Here is a 19445-nt window from a genome sequence, read left to right as displayed (position 1 = left end):
CCCCCCCCCCCACAAGTGCACAAATTTTTGTGCACCAGGCCTCTCGTTTGTACATAAAGACCTAGTGCAGTGATGGCGAACCTATGACACACGTGTCAGAGGTGACACGCGAACTCATTTTTTTGGTTGATTTTTCTTTGTTAAATGGCTTTTAAATATATAAAATAAATATCAAAAATATAAGTCTTTGTTTTACTATGGTTCCAAATATCAGAAAAATTTCTATGTGACACGGCACCAGAGTTAAGTTAGGGTTTTTCAAAATGCTGACACGCCGAGCTCAAAAGGTTTGCCATCACTGACCTAGTGCATCACTGATTGCTCTTCTTCCCAGTAACACACTGGGGAGATTTCCACTGGTTACTAAGTATTCTGACTTATTTGATAGCTTGTTAAACATGTCCTGGATGAAATGGAGCACTTATCTGTGATTTAGGTTGTAGTCTGAAAAATGAAGCTCTCCCACAACACTGTAACTTCTCTGAATAACTCCTTTCTTAGTCCTTCTCTAATATGTGGACACTCCTGGAAAAACGTACTCTCTTTCCGGCAAATCAAAAGATGCTATGCAAGTTTTTCCCTGGACACCCAAGAATACTCTCCACAGCAATCTTTCTCTCTCATTCCCTGTTTAAATAGGATGAGCCACAACATCCCTTTTCCAGATCCCTTCCTGGATCTGACCTCAACCAAGCACCAAACCCTTCTCTGCTGGATCCCAGAGGCTGGGAGCATACTCAAGTCTCCAAGGGCCAAAGTGGCCAGGACCCCATCAGGAATTGTTTATTTCTTTTTAAAGTGTGACTTTTTTTCTTCAGGTTCCCTACGAAAAAAATAAACCCAGCTAGTTATTCATCATGAATCTGATCCCCAATAATTTTAAAAATATTTTATGATTTTGCGATACATACAATCTCAAGGGAAAATGTAACCAAGTCGTTTAGCTAACATTGAAATGATATTGGCACTTTATGGAGAGAGTTATGCTCTTTCAGCAACATTTGTTTGCTAAACTTGTCTCCTTCATTTTAGACATTGTGCTGGGTTTGGTAATATAGCAGAGAATAAGAAAATCTCCCTATCTTTAAGGACTTCAGCCTCATGAAGGGAGACCTGCCAGTTCAGTGCTATTATCCTATATAATAAAAGCCTAATATGCTAAGTGTCCAGTCGTCCAATTAGCCGTTCAACCAATCAAAGTGTAATATGCTAAGTGATATGCTAAGGCTTCTCAACTGCTCACTATGACATGCACTGACCACCAGGGGGAAGACACTCTGACCAGTAGGTTAGCTTGCTGCTGGGGTCCAGCCAATGGAGACTGAGTAAGATGGGCCAGACACACCCTGGAGCCCTCCCACAGTCCCTCCGGCTAGCCAACATCCCACATCCCTCCCCGGCCCTGATCGTGCACTGGTGGCGTCCCTTGGCCCGGCCTGCACCCTCTCGCAATCCAGAACCCCTCGGGGAATGTCAGAGAGCCAGTTTCAGCCTGACAGTGGAACAACCAGTCGCTATGACACACACTGACCACCAAGGGGCAGATGCTGAACACAGAAGCTGCCCCCTGTGGTCAGTGCACTCCCACAGGGGGAGCGCTGCTCAGCCAGAAGCCAGGCTCAAGGTTGGCGAGCGCAGTGGTGGTGGCGGGAGCCTCTCCTGCCTCTGTGGCAGTGCTAAGGATGTCTGACTGACGGCTTAGGCCTAAGGGCTAAGGACATCCCCTGAGGGCTCCTGGACTGCGAGAGGGCACAGGCTGGGCTGAGGGAACCCCCACAAGTGCACAAATTTTGTGCACCGGGCCTCTAGTAGGAATATAATGGTGAGAGCCCCAAAGGTAGTGAATTACCAAGTCCATCAGATGGTCAAAGACACTTTGTGGAGGAGGTGCTGCCATGAGTTATTCCGAGGCTATGATTGCAACAATCATCTATTACCTCTAATTTGAAGTTTCATGTTTAAGATCCTCATTGCTCATCCATGAAGCTTATAATAATTGTTTCACATTTGAACTCATATATAATTATGCATTAATAAATAACATTGGTGTCTCTTGTATACTATAACTGAGATTCTACCAAAGCTTACTTTAAGGGGGAAAAGGTATCATTGCTCAGTGTGGAAACACTGCACTAGGTAATAGGAAGCTATTTAAAGGTTCACAACCAGAACTTAGAAAACTCACTGGGCCCAATGCCTAATGTGTGTGGCTTGACAAGAAATGTGTGTAAGGCAGAGCCTGGCCACTGCCTGCAGTCTGAATTACCTCCTAGCCCCAGGACAGTCCTGTTTGACCTTCCCTAGGATTCTGCACCAGGTGTGAAGAGAGGTGTGGGAGGTTGGGGGGAAGGCTATTGGAAGATTGCCAGAGAGACAGAAGAGACTGATTCTGAACTTGCTTGCAAATGATTGCGAACACCAAGAAAGAAGCCTCAACCAATGTTAGCCAAGTCCCAGTATGTGTAGCTACTGTGCCAGCTGTCAGCAAGGCACAAAAGTTCACGGGCTTGTACAAACAGAATGCAACCCAGTAGAGATTATATAAGGAAGTGTTTCAGTTAAGAGCCTTCCTTCTTGGATCCCCAATTTTTAAAAATGTCCTTTCTCATTTTTAACTGCTACTTACAGTATCATGGAACAATCATATTGTGTTTTACAAAGTGCAAACCTGGTGTTGTATACTTTCATGGCTCAATTCAAGTGAAATTGTCTGTTAGAAAGCTGGATCTATAGAGCTTGAACTCCAGATAAACTCTAGGGTAAAGGTACAGATATGTGAGTTAATGTCAGCTTACACATCGTGGAAGACATCATGGGAATGATTACCCCTTGAAAGTAATAGAATTCAGTCATGTTTATAAAACTCTATAAGTGAATTCTCTTAATAATTATACCAACTTTTTCAAATATTATTTTTAAATGTTTTATTTATGTTTCATTATTCTATCAAAGTATTACTTATTATTCCATTCCATTCTCCCAACTTGTAACTCCTCATTTCCCATCTCTACTATTTTTCCCACTTGATTTCTTTATCGGCAAGGTGTTATTTAAGATTTAAAACATTTCCCAAAGTAGCCTAAGAGTAAAGCCTACAGAAATAAAAGGCTGTGAAAGACCTAGGATGTTATGCAGTGCCAGTCAGATTGATGTATTCGGTTTTTATTGGGCACTGATTGTGAATTGAGCTCTGTGACAAGTGCTGGAGACATGAAGGTGAACAAGACATAGTAGCTGTCATCCAGGAGTTTACGAGAGGAAAAGTCAAGTAAAAATGAATTAATATAATAGTAAACAATGTGACAAGTAGCTGATCTAAATTTTCACAGTTTATTCTGGGAGCAACATGGAGCCACTTGACCCTAAGTTTGCACTTGCTAGGTTCTGTGGACAACCTAAGAAAGCAAGAGGCACCCTTGAGTCATGAATATAAGATATTCACATATGGACATAAATATTAAGTCAAAAGGCAGTGTATCAGAATTTTCCAGAGATGTGGACCAGTAGGATACATAGATCATAGGTAGGTAAGTAGGTAGGTAGATAGATAATAAGTAGATAGATAATAGATAGATAGATAGATAGATAGATAGATAGTATAGATAGATAGATAGATAGATAGATAGATAGATAGATAGATAGATAGATAGATGATAGATAGATAATACTTATCTAAAGAACTGTATTTCAGAATTATCTCTTGCAGCTGTAGGTGGACAAGTCCCACATCCACAGGGCAGGCCCTGGAAACTCTCCAGTTTGATGCTGTAGTCTTGAAGCAAAATTTCTTCTTCTCCAGGGAAACCTCAATTTTGCTTTTAAAACATTTCAACTGAGTGGATGAGGCCCACCCACAACATTAAGATTAATCTCCTTTACTTAGAGTCCAGCTAGTTATCTGGAGAAAAGCACCGAAGGTGTGACTGGACAACTTTTGCTAAAGACACCCAGGTGTATGACACATGGATCCCAGCAACCATCTCAGCATGAACCAGGAAGGGAGATGCTGTATCTGGAAGGTGTGTGGAGGTCACTCTTGGTGGTGGCTTGGTGAATTACACAGGATATTGATAAGATTTTAAGAATTTTATACCAAAACTGTCACCAGCCTGGACTGGAAAGTGCAGAGGGACAAAATAAAGAATGACTCTGAATACGGAGCTGGAGATGCAAAGACCTGGGCTGACCAGATTCCTTGGGCTCTGAGGGTGGGGCTGCCTCCCCAGCTGGCCCAGAGCACAGGGATTTTTCTTCTGCCCAGAATGATCTGAGATCCCTCTGATTTGGACTTAAGTGACAAATGAGAGAACAGTTGAGTGTCCTCTCAAGATTTAGGGAGGAGAGCTCTAGAGGAAACTGACCCTGAGGTGAATCTAGATTTTACTCTTAGTAATAGCAAGATTTTTTTATTATAGAGTATTTGAGCTATTATGCAACTGAATATTACATATGTTCTTTATAAATAATTAAAGATTACATATAAAATATGTGTTATTTATATTACATAGAAGAACATAGGATTAAATATTAAAATATTAACAGTTGTTATCAGCCTTTAATTTTCCTCAGTTTTCTTATTCATTTTCTAGAGTAAACTTTTCACTTTGTAATGAGAAAAAAGTTATTTATAAGGCACATGTGTTATATTATTTATATTGTATTGATTGAGGATTTGTTTAGTTTTGTTTTGGGTATCAGGCCCATTAGAGTGTTAGGGTGGAAAGAGCAGTGACTTGATACGAGAGACCTGATTTCTAGATGTATTGCTTCCTCTCAAAACTTGGACCTTGGACAAGCCCTTAAGCTCTCTAAAGCTATTTCCTGCCCTGCACACCTCTCAAAGGAGGTGTAAGAATCAACTGAGATTGCTTATGAAGATGCTGTAATTCTCAGTATACATGTCAGGAATGATTATTGCAAAAGTAGTTGTAACACAGTTATCAGTTTCATATGCACAAGTGCTACGCATTTGTGTTTTTTATTAAATAGGTATTTTATAGTGTGGAAACTGATATTTTGTAACATCCCTGATGTTACAAAACATAGTTATTTTGGGTCATAATAAAGCAGCACATCTATGTAGGATTCTGTAAAAATCCCCATAGACTGAATGTTTACATTTAAGCGAAATATACTATGTATCTAAAAAAGTTTGAAAAAATATTTTAAATTAATAAATGTCATGTTTGGTGAAAGAATGTAACCAGAAGGTGCTGACATTTTGGACTAAAAAAAATTCAACTGATTGGAGATGTTAACCACATCTGCAAAATACCTTCTCAGCAACACCTAGATTAGTGTTTGAGTAACTGAGCCAAGTTGACACTTAAAAATAACCATCGCAGGCAGCATATGGTAATTGCCAGATTAATGGTACCTGAAGATTGAACTCTCAGATGGATTTGATGGTAAAAGACACATGTGCAGGTCTCCTAAACCCTGTCTCCTGCCCTGCCTCCATGGTACCACGCCCACCCATGCTTTCTCATCCTGCGTTGGGACTCTGCCTACACGCAATAGACATTAAGTACCTGTCATTTCCACTCCTCATCTGACTGCTCTTCCCTCTGTTGCAACTCTCCTTTTTCAATGCCAACTTTTAGATGTCAAGACACAGACTCATGCTGTCTCTCCCGGGCCATTGTATTTCAGAGGTATTTTTGTGTTCTGTCATTTGAAGCTCTTCTCACTCATTGAAAACTTGAATGGGGTTTGTAAGGACACACGGGTGAAAACAGACAGTGCCACTTACCATGTTAAGCTATCTATTCCTTAACAGCGAAAGGACAGCTTCTATCTATTGGATTATCAAAAGAGTAGTCTGCTTGACTTTCAAAACTGGCATTCAATGAGACTTCAATCTGATCCTATTTTACTCGGGAAGCAAGGCCGTATCACAATATTTATGATATTATGATAGTATAGCAGCCCCCTACTACAAGGCATCTTTAACATTTGTGTTTAGCCTGCTAATAATTTATTAAAGAGCCCCTTTTATTCAGCTTGCTAAGGCAAATGAAATCTAAGGTTTCTTTCACACCATTTTCCTTAAATGTTTATATAAATTATGTGCACGTACATGTGTAAGTGTATGCACATGATATTTCTGTGTGTCAGAGTTTGTGTGCATGTGCATGTGCGTGTGTGTGTGTGTGTGTGTGTGTGTGTGTACTATTTTCTGCAGAGGTTGTGTCATTGATTTTCCAGATTACTGTCATCAAGACAAAATAAGAATTGCCATATTTAACCTTAGCAATAAAGCTACTGCCAAGCATTGCAATCTAGCTTTTTGGCTCTCACTGCTAAGACTTCTGTCTTCACATTTATGTTTCCTGTATCAATTTAGGAAATTGTAAAGGGTAGCTATTAAAAGATATCTGGAAGGTAAATGAATTCGCTACTCTCAGCAGAAAGGATGTCCGCTGTTTAGCTTTCTTCTCCTAAGCAATCATTTGTTTTTCAACTTGCAAAATGAATTTTGAAACAATGCCACATTATGCCACAAAATATTAATAGGTACAATTAATGCACTGATATATGTTTGAGTCTGTCATCCTTCATTATTCCCTTTGTGCCATTCTTCTTTTAATCCGCTGTGACAGTTCTGTAATGGAGCCCCAGAAATATGAGTCTAGGGCAAGCCATCCCACTAATCATCAACATGGCATTGCGTGTTGTGCAGTAGATACATGTTCCTGTTTTGTCAGTGGGGATGATAGTCTATAAAATTTCTACCCAGAGAAAATGCTTTCCAAGATTTGTTTACAAGCAAAAAATTTAATGGGGTGCTGAGTTCGATCATGACAGGGTTTGTGTTTTGTTCTGTTGTTTTGTTTTTTTTGCTGAGTAGGTTGTCATTTTAGTTTTAACTACAGGATACAGGACAGAATTGCTAAAGCAATCCAATTATATAAGCTACATGTGTGCAACACATATTAGGCTTTAGACCACCTTTCATTATTGGTTCTCTAATTCCTCAGCTATAATGGGATCTGCAAGCCACCTCTAGATTGTATAACAGTGATCACTTTGGGGGTCCTTGGCTTAAACGAATACCCCCAGTGAAATAATTAATTGCTAGTTACACAGATTACATCATGAATAACACTATAAACATATCTATTAAACAAACCAGATATCCTTCCAAATGGGCACTTAGCAATAATTGTCACACTGAAAGAACATTAATAAATGCTTCCAGGATATCCTAGAGGGGCAAGCCAGCTGCCTTTAAAAATATTTGTACAAGATCTGTATCAATTTATCTCTTGTAGCACATGCCAGTCTTGTTATCAGGAAAAGCCAACTCTCCCAGCTTGGTACAAAGCTACGAGTTTGGAGCATTCAGCTCATTTTGCCTGATCTTGGAAACTCATATTTTTATTTGATGAATAGAGGACTAAATATTTGGTATACTGTAAAATAGTTATGGGGATGCTTTCGTTGTTAATGGTAGGTGATCTACTCAATCTATGCATTGTTTATTACGGCAAGTGTTTCATGGTAAACCAGTATAGGCTGTAAATTGTTTGTAATCATTATAAACACAGAAAACAGAAAACACCCACTTGAGGCAGAGCTGCCTGTTCAATGCTACGATTATGGAAAAGTGTTAGGTTGTTTTGTTTACCTTTCATTTACAACATTCATCAGTTCTTAAGAAAATCCTAGACATTGGCCAGATTTGTTGTCTTTTAGCATATTTTAACACACCTGTAAACATAAAGACAAGTCTACATTATTTCAGAATATAGTTATTTATCCAGAGCATATTTAGTTTACTATCAAGAAGCACCGATATATATTGCATTAATTATATAGAATTATAGAAAAGGGTTATACCATAATTATGGCAAAGGTCTAACTTCCCCAGAACCCAAGGTTAGATACTATAGATTTTTAGCAGCTCTTAGGAGGTTTGGGGGTGACAGACAAGGCTCACTAAGACAAGGCCCACTAAGGTGCCACCTCTGAGCACTGCACCTCCAAGTCAGGATTAAGTACCAACTGAATGTTGGAGCCGATTTATGCTTAAGAGAAATGCCATGTACTTTCAGTTACAAGATAAGTAAGTTCTGAGGATCTGCTGTATGGCATGGTGACTATAAGTAATAATACTGAATTGTATAATTGAAATTTGCTAAGAACGCTTTCTTAAAGGTTTTTACAAAAATAAGAAAGAACTAGGCAAGGTGAAAGATGTGTTAATGAACTTGATAGTGGGATTCCTTTCACAACATCAATCTATAACAAGTCATCACATGGTATACTGCAAGTACATATAATACAATTTTATTTGTCAATTTATCTCAATAAAGCTGGAAAAAGGGAAAAGAAAAAAAATAGCCTTTCTCTAGAAAAAATATAACTACTGTCTTATAATGTTATCACACTCTCATTAGTAATTATAAACAAATCGATAAACAATTTGGAACAAGAGAAAAGGAATATAAATACCAAGATTGATTTGTTTTCTTGTCATGAATTCATTCATTATCAACTATCGTCAGAATAAAGATATTAACTATTCAGTTCTGTTCAGTCCCTGCACTGTTGCCTCCCTGTTTAGGACTAGTGCTCCCTGCTCTCTTATACTGATATCTGTACATGACAATTATAATCAGTGAGATATTATTTATGATGAGTATTTATTTAATGTTCTTTATTTTCCTGCTCTTCTGCAAACCCCATGAAGATGGGAAGTATATCTGCCCTGTTCAGCAGTGTGCTCCCAGAGCGTCAAGCAGAAATAACGCGTCTGGAAGGCATTCGAGAACTATGTGTTGAATCAGTGACTAAATACGAACACATGCAGCCCAGCCGGCTTGACTCAGTGGTTGAGCGTCGACCTATGAACCAGGAGGTCAAGGATTCCCATTCAGGGCACATACTGGGGTTGCGGGCTCCATTTCCAGTGTGGGGAGTGCAGGAGGCGGCCAATCAATGATTCTCTCTCATCATTGATGTTTTTATCTCTCTCTCCTTCTCCCTTCCTCTCTGAAATAAAAAAATATATATTTTTTAAATGAATGCATGCATTTATGACCACAGTTTGGGTCTCCTCACTTCTCTAAGCTACAGAACTCACCTCCTTGCAAGTCCCTGACTCACTCTAGTTCACTCTCTGCCCCACAGCCTCCTTCATGTCTTTGGAAGTGCAGCTCCATCCTTCCCCTTCCACCATGTTACAGTTGAGAAGACTACATGCAGGGAGGGCATGTGGCTCGCACCGGGTGAGGGACCACGAGTGACAGTGCCAGGTTTCCATGCCAGTATTCTGACCCCAGCTCCTTCCAGTACATCACGTCACTATGCTTTCGTCCCTTGCTCTTTCCTGCTTCGGTTTTTACCTGTTTTGCCCTGTTTCTTTCATTCCTTCCTTCACTCTTGGCACAGTTTCCCCGGGTCAATTCGGCCACTGGAGTTTCTTTTCTACTGTACACAGACTTCCCCCTTTTCTACCAGTCCGATAATTTGCAAGCTCGATGCAGGCATGCAGTAGCATTCATATGATTGCAGGTATGGGCTAATGTCAGTGAAACAATAAACTTACTCCTGCAAAACGTAATCATATTCTTGTGGAAATATTTCCAACTGTTTTAGGCCTCCCACTTTCTTAAATGAGGGGTGTTAGAGTCAGGAGAGGCCGTGAGCTTCAAGTGCAAAGTTTCAGTTACTGAGGAAGTTCAAGCCTCTCCTACTCCCTGACCATGGGAGTGAGGGGTCAATAGGTGTTAAAGAAACGTGTCAGTTAGAATAGTTAAACAGGGCCTGGGACAGCAGGCTGGGGATGATGTATCTTCCACTGGTGTTGTTCAAATGAGAAAAACACCACCTGTTTGGGCTGGTATAGGATAGAGCTACCTGGGCTGACCATGGTATAGTATCCATTGAATGAAATCAGAACCTCAGAAGTTCAAAGCTTTAAATGCCTTTAAGTCCCCTTCTATGAGCCACTGGCTGTAGAAAAGCTCTCTTCTCTCCCAATACCCATCCTCTCCTCCCTCCTCCCCCACAGTGTGGGACCCACCTCCTCTTGCAGCTACAGGGAAGAAACAAAGCTATCATGATGATGGACGAATAGTGAAGGGTTTTATCATAATTATGGCAAAGGCCTGACTGTCCCAGATCCCAGGAGAAACCAAGTAGCATTCATGGTCCTGCCGCACCCAGAGCGCTGTGAGTATAGAGCACTCCTCTGTGAGGCTTTCTTTCATTGACCCCATTCCCCTTGGCAAACAGGGGGACCTGCAAAGGATGCCTGATCTAAAGGTTGATATTGACTCACTGGATGTGTAGAATCGAGAACAAGGGACTGGCTCCAAACTGAGAAAAGGGGCACTTGGATCTACTACAATCAGAAAGCAATGCCAACTCTAAGTATGAACTTATAGAATAAGCTTTTCTTTATTAAGTTACCAATTATCAAAGTGGCCCCAATTTGAAGAAATTAATATGAAGTAATAATAATAATATCGATGGTGACAGGCACAGTTATTGCACGTAATATTGCCAGAATAACTTATAAGTAATGTATAATTTCCTAAATAACAAATAAAATGAGGTGATCCGAGATCATTCCGTGACGTGGTAAAGAGTTATGCTTGAAGGCTCCTGACTTATTTTAACCAACCCTAAATTAAGTGTCACTGGATTTATGTAAATTAAACTAAGCTTATGATAACAACAATGCACAAGCCTTGTGAGAATCCTGAAAGCAAACTTTAAAAGAAGGATCATCATACATGGCCCATGGACACAGACAATGGGCCAGTGAGGTCCTGGGGCAGGGACAGGGGGAGGAGGCGGGCTGGAGAGGATCAATGCCGGGGGGTGGGGGGGGGAGGCACATGTGTAATGCTTTCAACAATAAAGAATTATTTAAATAAATAGATATATAGATAGATAAATAAATAAATAAATAAGAAGGATCATCAGAAGATTGAGATGAACACCCACAGTGATGTCATGGTGCTAGCGTGCTGTTGAGATGAAGTGACAAAAATGACACATCTGTTTTCTTCCTCCCCCAAACCCTCCAGTCTAATCATGAGGAAAACATCAGACCAACTCACACTGAAGGCCATTCTACACCACCCTAACCAGTGCTCCTCAAAACGTTAAAGTTCATAAAAAACAAGGAGAGACTGAGAAACTATCGCAACTAAGACAAACCTCAGGATTCATGAGGACCAAATGTGGGATCCTCAAGGGGATTCTGGGGCAGATAGAGGACAGTAAGGAAAAAATAAGGAAATCTAAAGTAGGAACTTTAGTTAGCAATAGTGTATCAAGATTGACTCATCAGTTAAGGCAAATGTATTTAATGTAAGATATTAACAGTATAGGAAACTGGGTGCGGGGTTTATGGTGACTCTTTGTACAATATAGCTTTTCTGTAAACTAAAATTTTTCCGAAATAAAACGTTTACTGAAAAATGCCTAGCAGATATGGTTGAAAAGGGATCTTCTGACATAGTATTTACAGAAGAAGATGCTTTTTAGTTTATAAATTATTTCCATAATTTGTGACAGTTCTCACATCTGCTACTATAAAATTCATCGCAGCTTCTCTGCCTCTTGGGGAAAATGCATTTAATTATCAGTGAAATTCAACTTCAGCTTGTTATGATGAATGATTTGAACCTGTCAGCTCCCCCCGCACTAAAAACAAAAGAACTGAAATGAAATACAGTCTTATTCATATTCTCCCTTCCTTCCACCTGCTTCATTTAATTGATGAAGGGTTGAGCTTTTATTAATCTTTTTGAGCTCTTCTGTAAGATGCAGAAAAAAACTAATATGATATCATTGTATCTAGGTAATGTGTGTGCTTTGTGAAATTGATACACCCTGCCAAGACATAAATTACTTAAGCTTTGATAAATGTGTTGAAATCAGGGAATGTTCAAACAGATAAAGCACAGCAATTCCTCTTTTTCTTCCTTGTTGAAACTGAATTTTGTGCTTGCATTTAAATGTGGTTTTTTTTTGCATTATTATTGTAATATGATGGGACAAAGACAGCAGTGATGCTGATATTAGCATAGAGAGTCTCAGCAGGTACAAAAGTAACCAGTGGGATACAGGCATGTGTTTTATAGAAAACAGCCAACAGCCTTGGACAGGGTGGTTTGCCAACAGGTTCAGAAACACCTACAGCCCCCACCTCCCCCCAAGAGTTGTATCCTAGAAATTGTCAAAGAATGAGGGCACTGTGGATGTTCGTCGTGCACATGGTGTACTTTCAGCTCCCTTTGCTGACTAACTTGATAGGTTGGAATCAAAGATCAAAAATCCACAAACACATTTGCTGGCCATGAGTGCTCACCGGCGCCTGCCATCTGGATGGGCCTCATATGCCGGTGAGCCTGGAAACAGGAGGAAACTTGATGGATGCTCCAGGGTCAAGCAGGTGGATTTCTACTCGGTCATTAATGTAGCCTATGACACGGAACACATTTTTTTGATTAACCATAATCAGTGGCCTAAGCTTAGAGAATTCATAACGCCTTCGGAAGACAATTCTTAATAGGAGACATGGGACTGTCCATTGGACCGTGCAAGAGCCATCAGTCATCGAATGCCTTTGCCAGACATTAGGCTCAGTAATTTCCATCTATTCTTCTGGTTAGTCCTTACCATCAACCAGCAAAGGACAGATAGGTGAAAAACGGAGGTCCACATCAAACACTTAAGCGAGGGGTGATGAGTCAGCAGGCACCAAGTCCTGTGCTCTTTCTCCCATGCTGCTTCCATGCTGGGAGTGTGTGTGTGACTGTGTGGGGCACAAGATTGTGGCTCATCCAACCCCAGTCGCTCCCATGCTGCTTCCATGCTGGGAGTGTGTGTGTGACCAGTCATCCCTGATGAGGTCTTTGGAGGTGAAGCATGAGCCTTGTGGTCTTGGGTCATACGACCATAGGAGAGCGTGCCCTGGCAGTGGTGATGCACAAATTTTAAGAAGATATTCCAGGGGGAAAGGCTGAACAAGTTATACAAAAGGGAGAGAACGTTGGGAGAAGAGCTGCAATTGTCAGCTTTTTAAGACAACTAGAAACATATTTACTCTTTTAATAATACTTCATTCATCTGATAGCTTCTTGAGATTTGGATCTAGATGTGGAAATCCGTATTTGTGAGAATTGTCCATGTACTTTAAAGTAATTAAATAGATGAAGTTATATACAGCTTTTTCTCAACTTGTTTAATGTTGTTGTCAAAGCAAGTGAGAAATCTAATGGTCTAGGAGGGCAAGGAAAAAAAATTGAAATAGCCTGGCCAATGTGGCGCAGTGGTTGAGTGTCGTCCCAGGAACCAGGAAGTTGCCGGTTTAATTCTCAGGTCCCGGGCTCGATCCCCAGTGGGGGTGCATGCAGGAGGCTGCCAATCGATGATGTTTCTCTCTCATCAATGTTTCTTTTTCTCTATGCCTTTCCCTTTGTCTCTCTAAAAACATATTTAAAAATTAAAATATATATGCATACATGTTTCATAGGAGCTGTCAGTAAATATTTTCACTGGGACAGAGAACAGTTATAGATCTGTGTTAATAGTTAAATTTTGTTATTTTTTTATAAAGGCCAACCTTAAAATCAAGGGCTTTTGGGGCAGGTTTGAACCTGAAAAGTATTCTGTTAGAATTTATTTTGTAGAAATCAAATTCTGTTTTAAATTCTCATATGGAGAATCCTTTTTGAAGAGTTCAGGAGCTCTTCTAAAAGAAAATAATCACATCTAATTGAGCTATTTGATGAACTTGGAATTTTTTTTTACACTCATTTATTAGGGTGAGTAACATATGTTTGAGTCAAGTTGTTACAGAGTAAATTACCACAAAAAAATCTTCAAAAATGTTTAAAAGCCTCAGTAAATGGCCATGTTTTATTTTATCATCATTGAATAATCTCAGAACCACCACATAATTCCTAGAGATAAGAGAAGGATCTCACAGCCCTAACCGGTTTGGCTCAGTGGATAGAGCGTCGGCCTGCGGACTGAAAGGTCCCAGGTTTGATTCCGGTCAAAGCCATGTGCCTTGGTTGCGGGCACATCCCCAGTAGGAGGTGTGCAGGAGGCAGCTGATAGATGTTTCTCATTGATGCTTCTAACTCTCTATCTCTCTCCCTTCCTCTCTGTAAAATATATTTTTTTAAAAAGAGAAGGATCTCACAATGCCTATCTCTGAAAGAGGTGTATCCTGTATTCCAAAATGTGCCAAGGCCCATTAACTTAAGACTCTTCATGATTGTGAACTTGTCCTTGAATGATGGGTTCCATGTTTATAGGTTTTCAATAATAGGAAAGTAAGGAGAAAATCGGGCAATGTGCTAAGTCAAGAAAAATGATCCAGGCAGGAAAATGTATACTGTAAAAAACATTTTAAGAACAAGGGGGTTGGAGGGGAGTCCCAGCATTTTGCTGCTGACAGCAAACATTGTCATACTTGGGAATAAAAAAATATTTAATCAGCAGAATGTGTGCAAAGGTAGGAATTTAGATTTTTTTTTAAGGCAAGCTAAAAGAGGAAAATGTCAAAAAAGATTTACCCTATGAGAGACAGAAAGTGAGGCAAGCATGAGGGAATAGAGTAGGAAGTTGGAATCAAGGAAAAGTTATGGCTCTCAGTAAGTGGGAGGTGTGTCTGTCACCACTGACCAAGCAGGGCAGAGCACATGGAATACTGGAAATAGTGAAAAATAGATAACAGACTGGGCAACAGGAATCATCACAGAGAAGAGAAACTGGACCTTGATCATCGCGGGGTTTCTTATCTGCCTGAGTGTCCTTGGGTCTCGCTGGAGAAAGGCCTGGGCACATCTCTTGCACCAGGCTGCATCCGTTCTCGGGAAACTCAAGTCATGCCTGGGGCCAGTACTCCTCCACAGGCTATTACCCTTTGATTTGAATGGGGTTTGTGCACATCATAATTAAGAGTATTCAAAATCAGAAAGCTGGTTACAGTATCAGAAATGCTCAGCATATTTGAGCCAGATCCCTCCCTCTTTTCCTAATGAATATGCTAGCCATTCAACACTAGCAGACAGAGAAAAGTATCAACTCAAGAGGTGTAAGCCCCTAAGATGAGGAAGTATGGATTTAGGTTCTCAAAATAGTAAGAAAGTACATCATATCCATTTGCCCTTCTGTCAAAACTCAGTAAGTTAAGTGAAAAGAACCTTAAAAAATACTAGACTTGAGGAAGCAAAGTCTTCAGGAAATTAATCAAAGAGGCCAAAATATATTATGAGCTTTTCCTTCGAAAGCAAAAATAAGAAAGCCTACACATACATTTAAGCCCTTGGATTCCTACTCTAAAGTGATTTTGGGGATGAGGCACAGGTGAACAGACTTTTCACAAAGCTGTATTAGAATTTGAACTTCTAAACCTTTAAGAACTTAAAAAAGATAACATGTTATTAAACTCTACCATACAGTTGAGTACAATATTTATAATCCACGCTATGTCTCTTTTTTTCAAAATTGGATAGAAAGCAATAATTTTTGTAATAATCTGAAGCTAGTTTCATGAGGTGCTTTGCCACATTTGAAAGGCTTGGGGAAACAGTGCATAAACACAGCCTCAGTCCCGTCTCATCCTCTTCATCATGCTGACAGTCTTCCCAAGAATCATCACCAGCTTGGTTGGTGCCATTAGAGATAAGAGGCTATCTGTGTTTCCACTGGAAACCTCTATTTTCCAGACTTTATAACTCTTTTATAAATATTCACTTCAGGCAACAGTTTCATATATTATGATTCTGTGCCTCAAAATCTATACTGAACTTCACTGATGCTTTTTAGAAATCCCGGGGATGCTTACACTACTATAAAAGAATCTAAAGGAAAATTATGTGCAGTATGATTAGATCCAAAATACTGTGGAGTCTAGAAGCCATGTGTACATATAACTCTTTTTTAGCAATTCTATCTTTCAGAGTATAATTCAGCTGTAATAAAATGTATTGCATTATATACAGTCTATTAATTAATTCAAGTTATACATTTCTAATTTATGTTTCTATAAAGGCAACTAAATTTGAAATTATATTTTTTCAGCTAAAACTTTTGCACAGTACTCTATTATTAGCCACGCTCCTTTTTTGTTACAGAGTTTGAGATGGAATTATATCAAAAGCCATGAGATTATATGACCTGTCTTTGAATATAATAATATCCTTAATTAATATGTCTAAACATATTTAAGACATCTATATCTTCTATCCAGATGGTGTCTAGCTCCTTGAGAGAAACCTTCAACATTCCAGATTGGTCTTCTACCTGAAAGAAAAGACATCACAAATATAATGGTTTTATTAAAGAAGAGACCAAAATATACTTCTTCCCCCAGTCTGGAAAGACAGAATTGTAAAGATGGTGAAACAGTAAATCACATCAACCCATTAAAATGAAGCATTTCTTCCCCCAGTCTGGAAAGACAGAATTGTAAAGATGGGGAAACAGAGTAAAATCACATCAACCCCTTAAAATGAAGCATCTTCTTCGTAGATTCACCATTTTAATGTCTGTACTTGAGGATGTACTTGTTTGAATTAAATGCTCGTCCTGTTACACCGCTGTGCCAGCTGTGTGTGCCAAGTGCTATTGAGCAGGAATCGAAGTTATATTGCCAGAATTTCCCGGGTGTTCTGGCTTTTTAGTATGTGTGTGCTCCAAGTCTAACCTCAAATGTACTTCTTCTCTTTTCTTTCCCACAGTTACTTTGTGACAGCAGGACGGCGGTGCACGCCACAGACGGGCTGGACTGGGAGGACAAAGATGGCCCCGGGACCTTGGTGGGCAGCGTGGTTCACTCCAGGGTCCTCAACCCCCTGCGCCTGTTTGTGAAACCGCCTGCGGTCCCGAAGCCCGGGCACCTGGCCTACGCGGACAGCTTGGACAGCTTCTGGGACTGGCTGGCCAACATCACGGAGGCCCAGGAGCCGTTGGCAAGAACTAAACGGAGGCCGATCGTCAAAACGGGAAAATTTAAGAAAATGTTTGGCTGGGGTGACTTCCATTCCAACATTAAAACCGTTAAACTCAACCTTCTGATCACGGGGAAAATTGTTGACCACGGCAATGGGACCTTCAGTGTTTACTTCCGACACAACTCCACGGGCCTGGGCAACGTGTCGGTGAGCTTGGTGCCCCCCTCCAAGGTGGTGGAGTTCGAAGTGTCCCCGCAGTCCTCCCTGGAGACCAAGGAATCCAAAGCTTTCAATTGTCGCATCGAGTACGAGAAAACAGACCGGGCGAAGAAGACGGCCCTGTGCAACTTCGACCCGTCCAAGATCTGCTACCAGGAGCAGACGCAGAGCCACGTGTCCTGGTTGTGCTCCAAGCCCTTCAAGGTCATCTGCATTTACATTGCCTTTTACAGCGTCGATTACAAACTCGTGCAAAAGGTCTGCCCCGACTACAATTACCACAGTGAGACCCCTTACCTGTCCTCTGGCTGAATCCGTCCGCAGTGATGGGAAGGAGGGACGGGTCTATGTTTCATCAGAAGGACCGAGAACCACGCCAGCTCTTCAGGGGAAAGGCTCCTGTTTATGGCAGTGAACCTTAGTTCCCCAAGAGGTTTACAAATTAAAAAAAAAAAAAGAAAGAAAGAAAAGGAAAGGAAACATCTTTCAATGTAAAGTGTGTTTGTTTCGATCATAAGTACCTTAATCGGGAGAGTCAAACTGTTTATGAAGCCATCATTTTCACGTAGGATGGTGAAGGCCTCTGAATATTGTTTCCCTAAAAGAAGCATCAGTGGTAGCAACATGTCACGAGAGAGAATCGAATTATGCATGTGATAAACATTGCTCTTGAAATGAGCCTGCCTTGAACTATGTTTTGGACGGTTACCTTAAAAATAGCAGATTCAGTAAAGTCACTGAGAAGATTGTATTTGCTAGGTGACTTGCACTTCTGACATGGGATTTTTTTTTTATTGCTGTCTTCCCCCCACTCCCCACCCCACATCTGTGCGGTTACTGAGATGAGAGATGAAGGGGTGAAATTTGTTTCAACACTCGTGTGTGAAGTTTCAGTCCAACAGTGCAACTAAATACATTATTATCGGAGCTGGAGTTGGGTGAGTGTGACATAAACAGCCCTATGTTGGTCACCGCCCTTATAATTCTCATCTGAGTAGTAATATTGGTGTATTGGGAAAGCAAATCTGGAGGCATTGTAAGTCAATTCAACAATAATGAAGATCATGATGCTTTTAGATTCTTTTGCCAAATTCAGTGCTGTGAGAGCTTGTAAAAAATGTCATAAATCTGCATTCACCCTATAACCTATAAACTCTTCCTATTCATTGGGTAGTATGATTTTTCTGTACGTGTGTAGAACAACTCTGAAATGGGGAGAAAGGGAATGTTTCTCAGGCTGCAGAAGGAGGAAACTTGCAAGAGGAAGGAGATTACAGGATTATGGATTCGTTACTTCCAGCCTCCCAGGTTAAATTCTCCTTGCATTGTTAATTATTTGAATGGAAGATTCCATGTGAAAATAAAGAGTCTATTTAAACATTACCAATTATTATTAAGTACTAATAACCAAGATACCTGACTCATCAGGCTTTTGAAATTATTTAAAAATTAATGTTTCTACACAGTCGATGTACTTGCTGTCGTCTCTGAGGGGTGGACAGTCAGCCTGGATGGTAGAACAGAATTAGCACAGAATGAGCGGCTGGGTGTCCAGTGAAAAGGTTTTTAGAACTCATAAGACTCAAAGAATGGTTACCTTTTTTTACATGTTAACTTTTAGATGTTTACTCCTCCCCATCCCCCTTCTTATCTGTAAAATATCAGTTAAAATAAAGCATTAAATTGAGGACTGAAAGAAAACCAGTCCCAACCAACGAAACTGCTCCCAGCACATTGTTGAAAAAGTCAACAGCTCTGCTGTCTATTTTGCATCTCCATCCCTTTCCTTTCCTTGCTCTCTGCACCGTGTTTCATTTTTGTCTTTTTGTAAAAATTGTACTAGGCTTAGTGTGTGGTAGTGCAGACTTGAAATTTTTGCTCTGAGTTCATCAGGTGTTTTTGTAATTTTGTGGTTGGTGTGAAATATTTTGAGACATCTTTTATTTTCGTCTAGAAACAAGATTAAAATACTATTTATTGTAAAATATGTGGGAACCATAGATGTATATATATACTTAGAATTTTCTGTGTACAGAGAAAGTATGTGTACACATTTCTATGTAAATAAAAATAATTTGCTAAATCTGTCACATGACTTCAGGGTATTTTTTGAAGAATATTCTTGTTTCTTTTCCTCGCAAGTATTTATTGTGTGTGCACATACATCTGTATGTTTGCATGTGTGCAAGTGTGTGTGTGTGTGTGTGTGCGCGCGCGTGATATCAACTGAGCATTAAGATTCTCCATATGTACTTATTAAACAGAGCAGCTCAACTATGGAGATTATAAAGAGTA

The 19445-nt window shown here is 40.1% G+C and overlaps 1 protein-coding gene across 1 annotated transcript; it reads left to right on the top strand.

The window, feature by feature from the left end:
- Positions 1-8689: 8689 nt before the first annotated feature.
- On the top strand, positions 8690-19215 carry NXPH2 (neurexophilin 2). The gene is made up of 2 exons (XM_014540355.1): positions 8690-8791; positions 16719-19215. Exons 1-2 carry the CDS (start codon positions 8690-8692, stop codon positions 17460-17462), a joined length of 846 nt encoding a protein of 281 aa, XP_014395841.1. The 3' UTR covers positions 17463-19215.
- The last annotated feature ends 230 nt before the right edge of the window (positions 19216-19445 follow it).

This window comes from Myotis brandtii, unplaced genomic scaffold (genome assembly GCF_000412655.1).
Source record: "Myotis brandtii unplaced genomic scaffold, ASM41265v1 scaffold243, whole genome shotgun sequence".
Taxonomy (NCBI): domain Eukaryota; kingdom Metazoa; phylum Chordata; class Mammalia; order Chiroptera; family Vespertilionidae; genus Myotis; species Myotis brandtii.
The sequence above is the reverse complement of the archived record's forward strand: the minus strand, read 5'-3'. Positions and strand labels throughout refer to the sequence as shown.

Excerpts from the sequence above, each read along its gene's own strand:
- NXPH2 (XM_014540355.1), top strand. The coding sequence starts at position 8,690 with ATGAAGATGGGAAGTATATCTGCCCTGTTCAGCAGTGTGCTCCCAGAG. Across the intron at positions 8,792-16,718 it reads GAGAACTATGTGTTGAATCA|TTACTTTGTGACAGCAGGAC; the intron begins GTGACTAAATAC and ends TCTTTCCCACAG.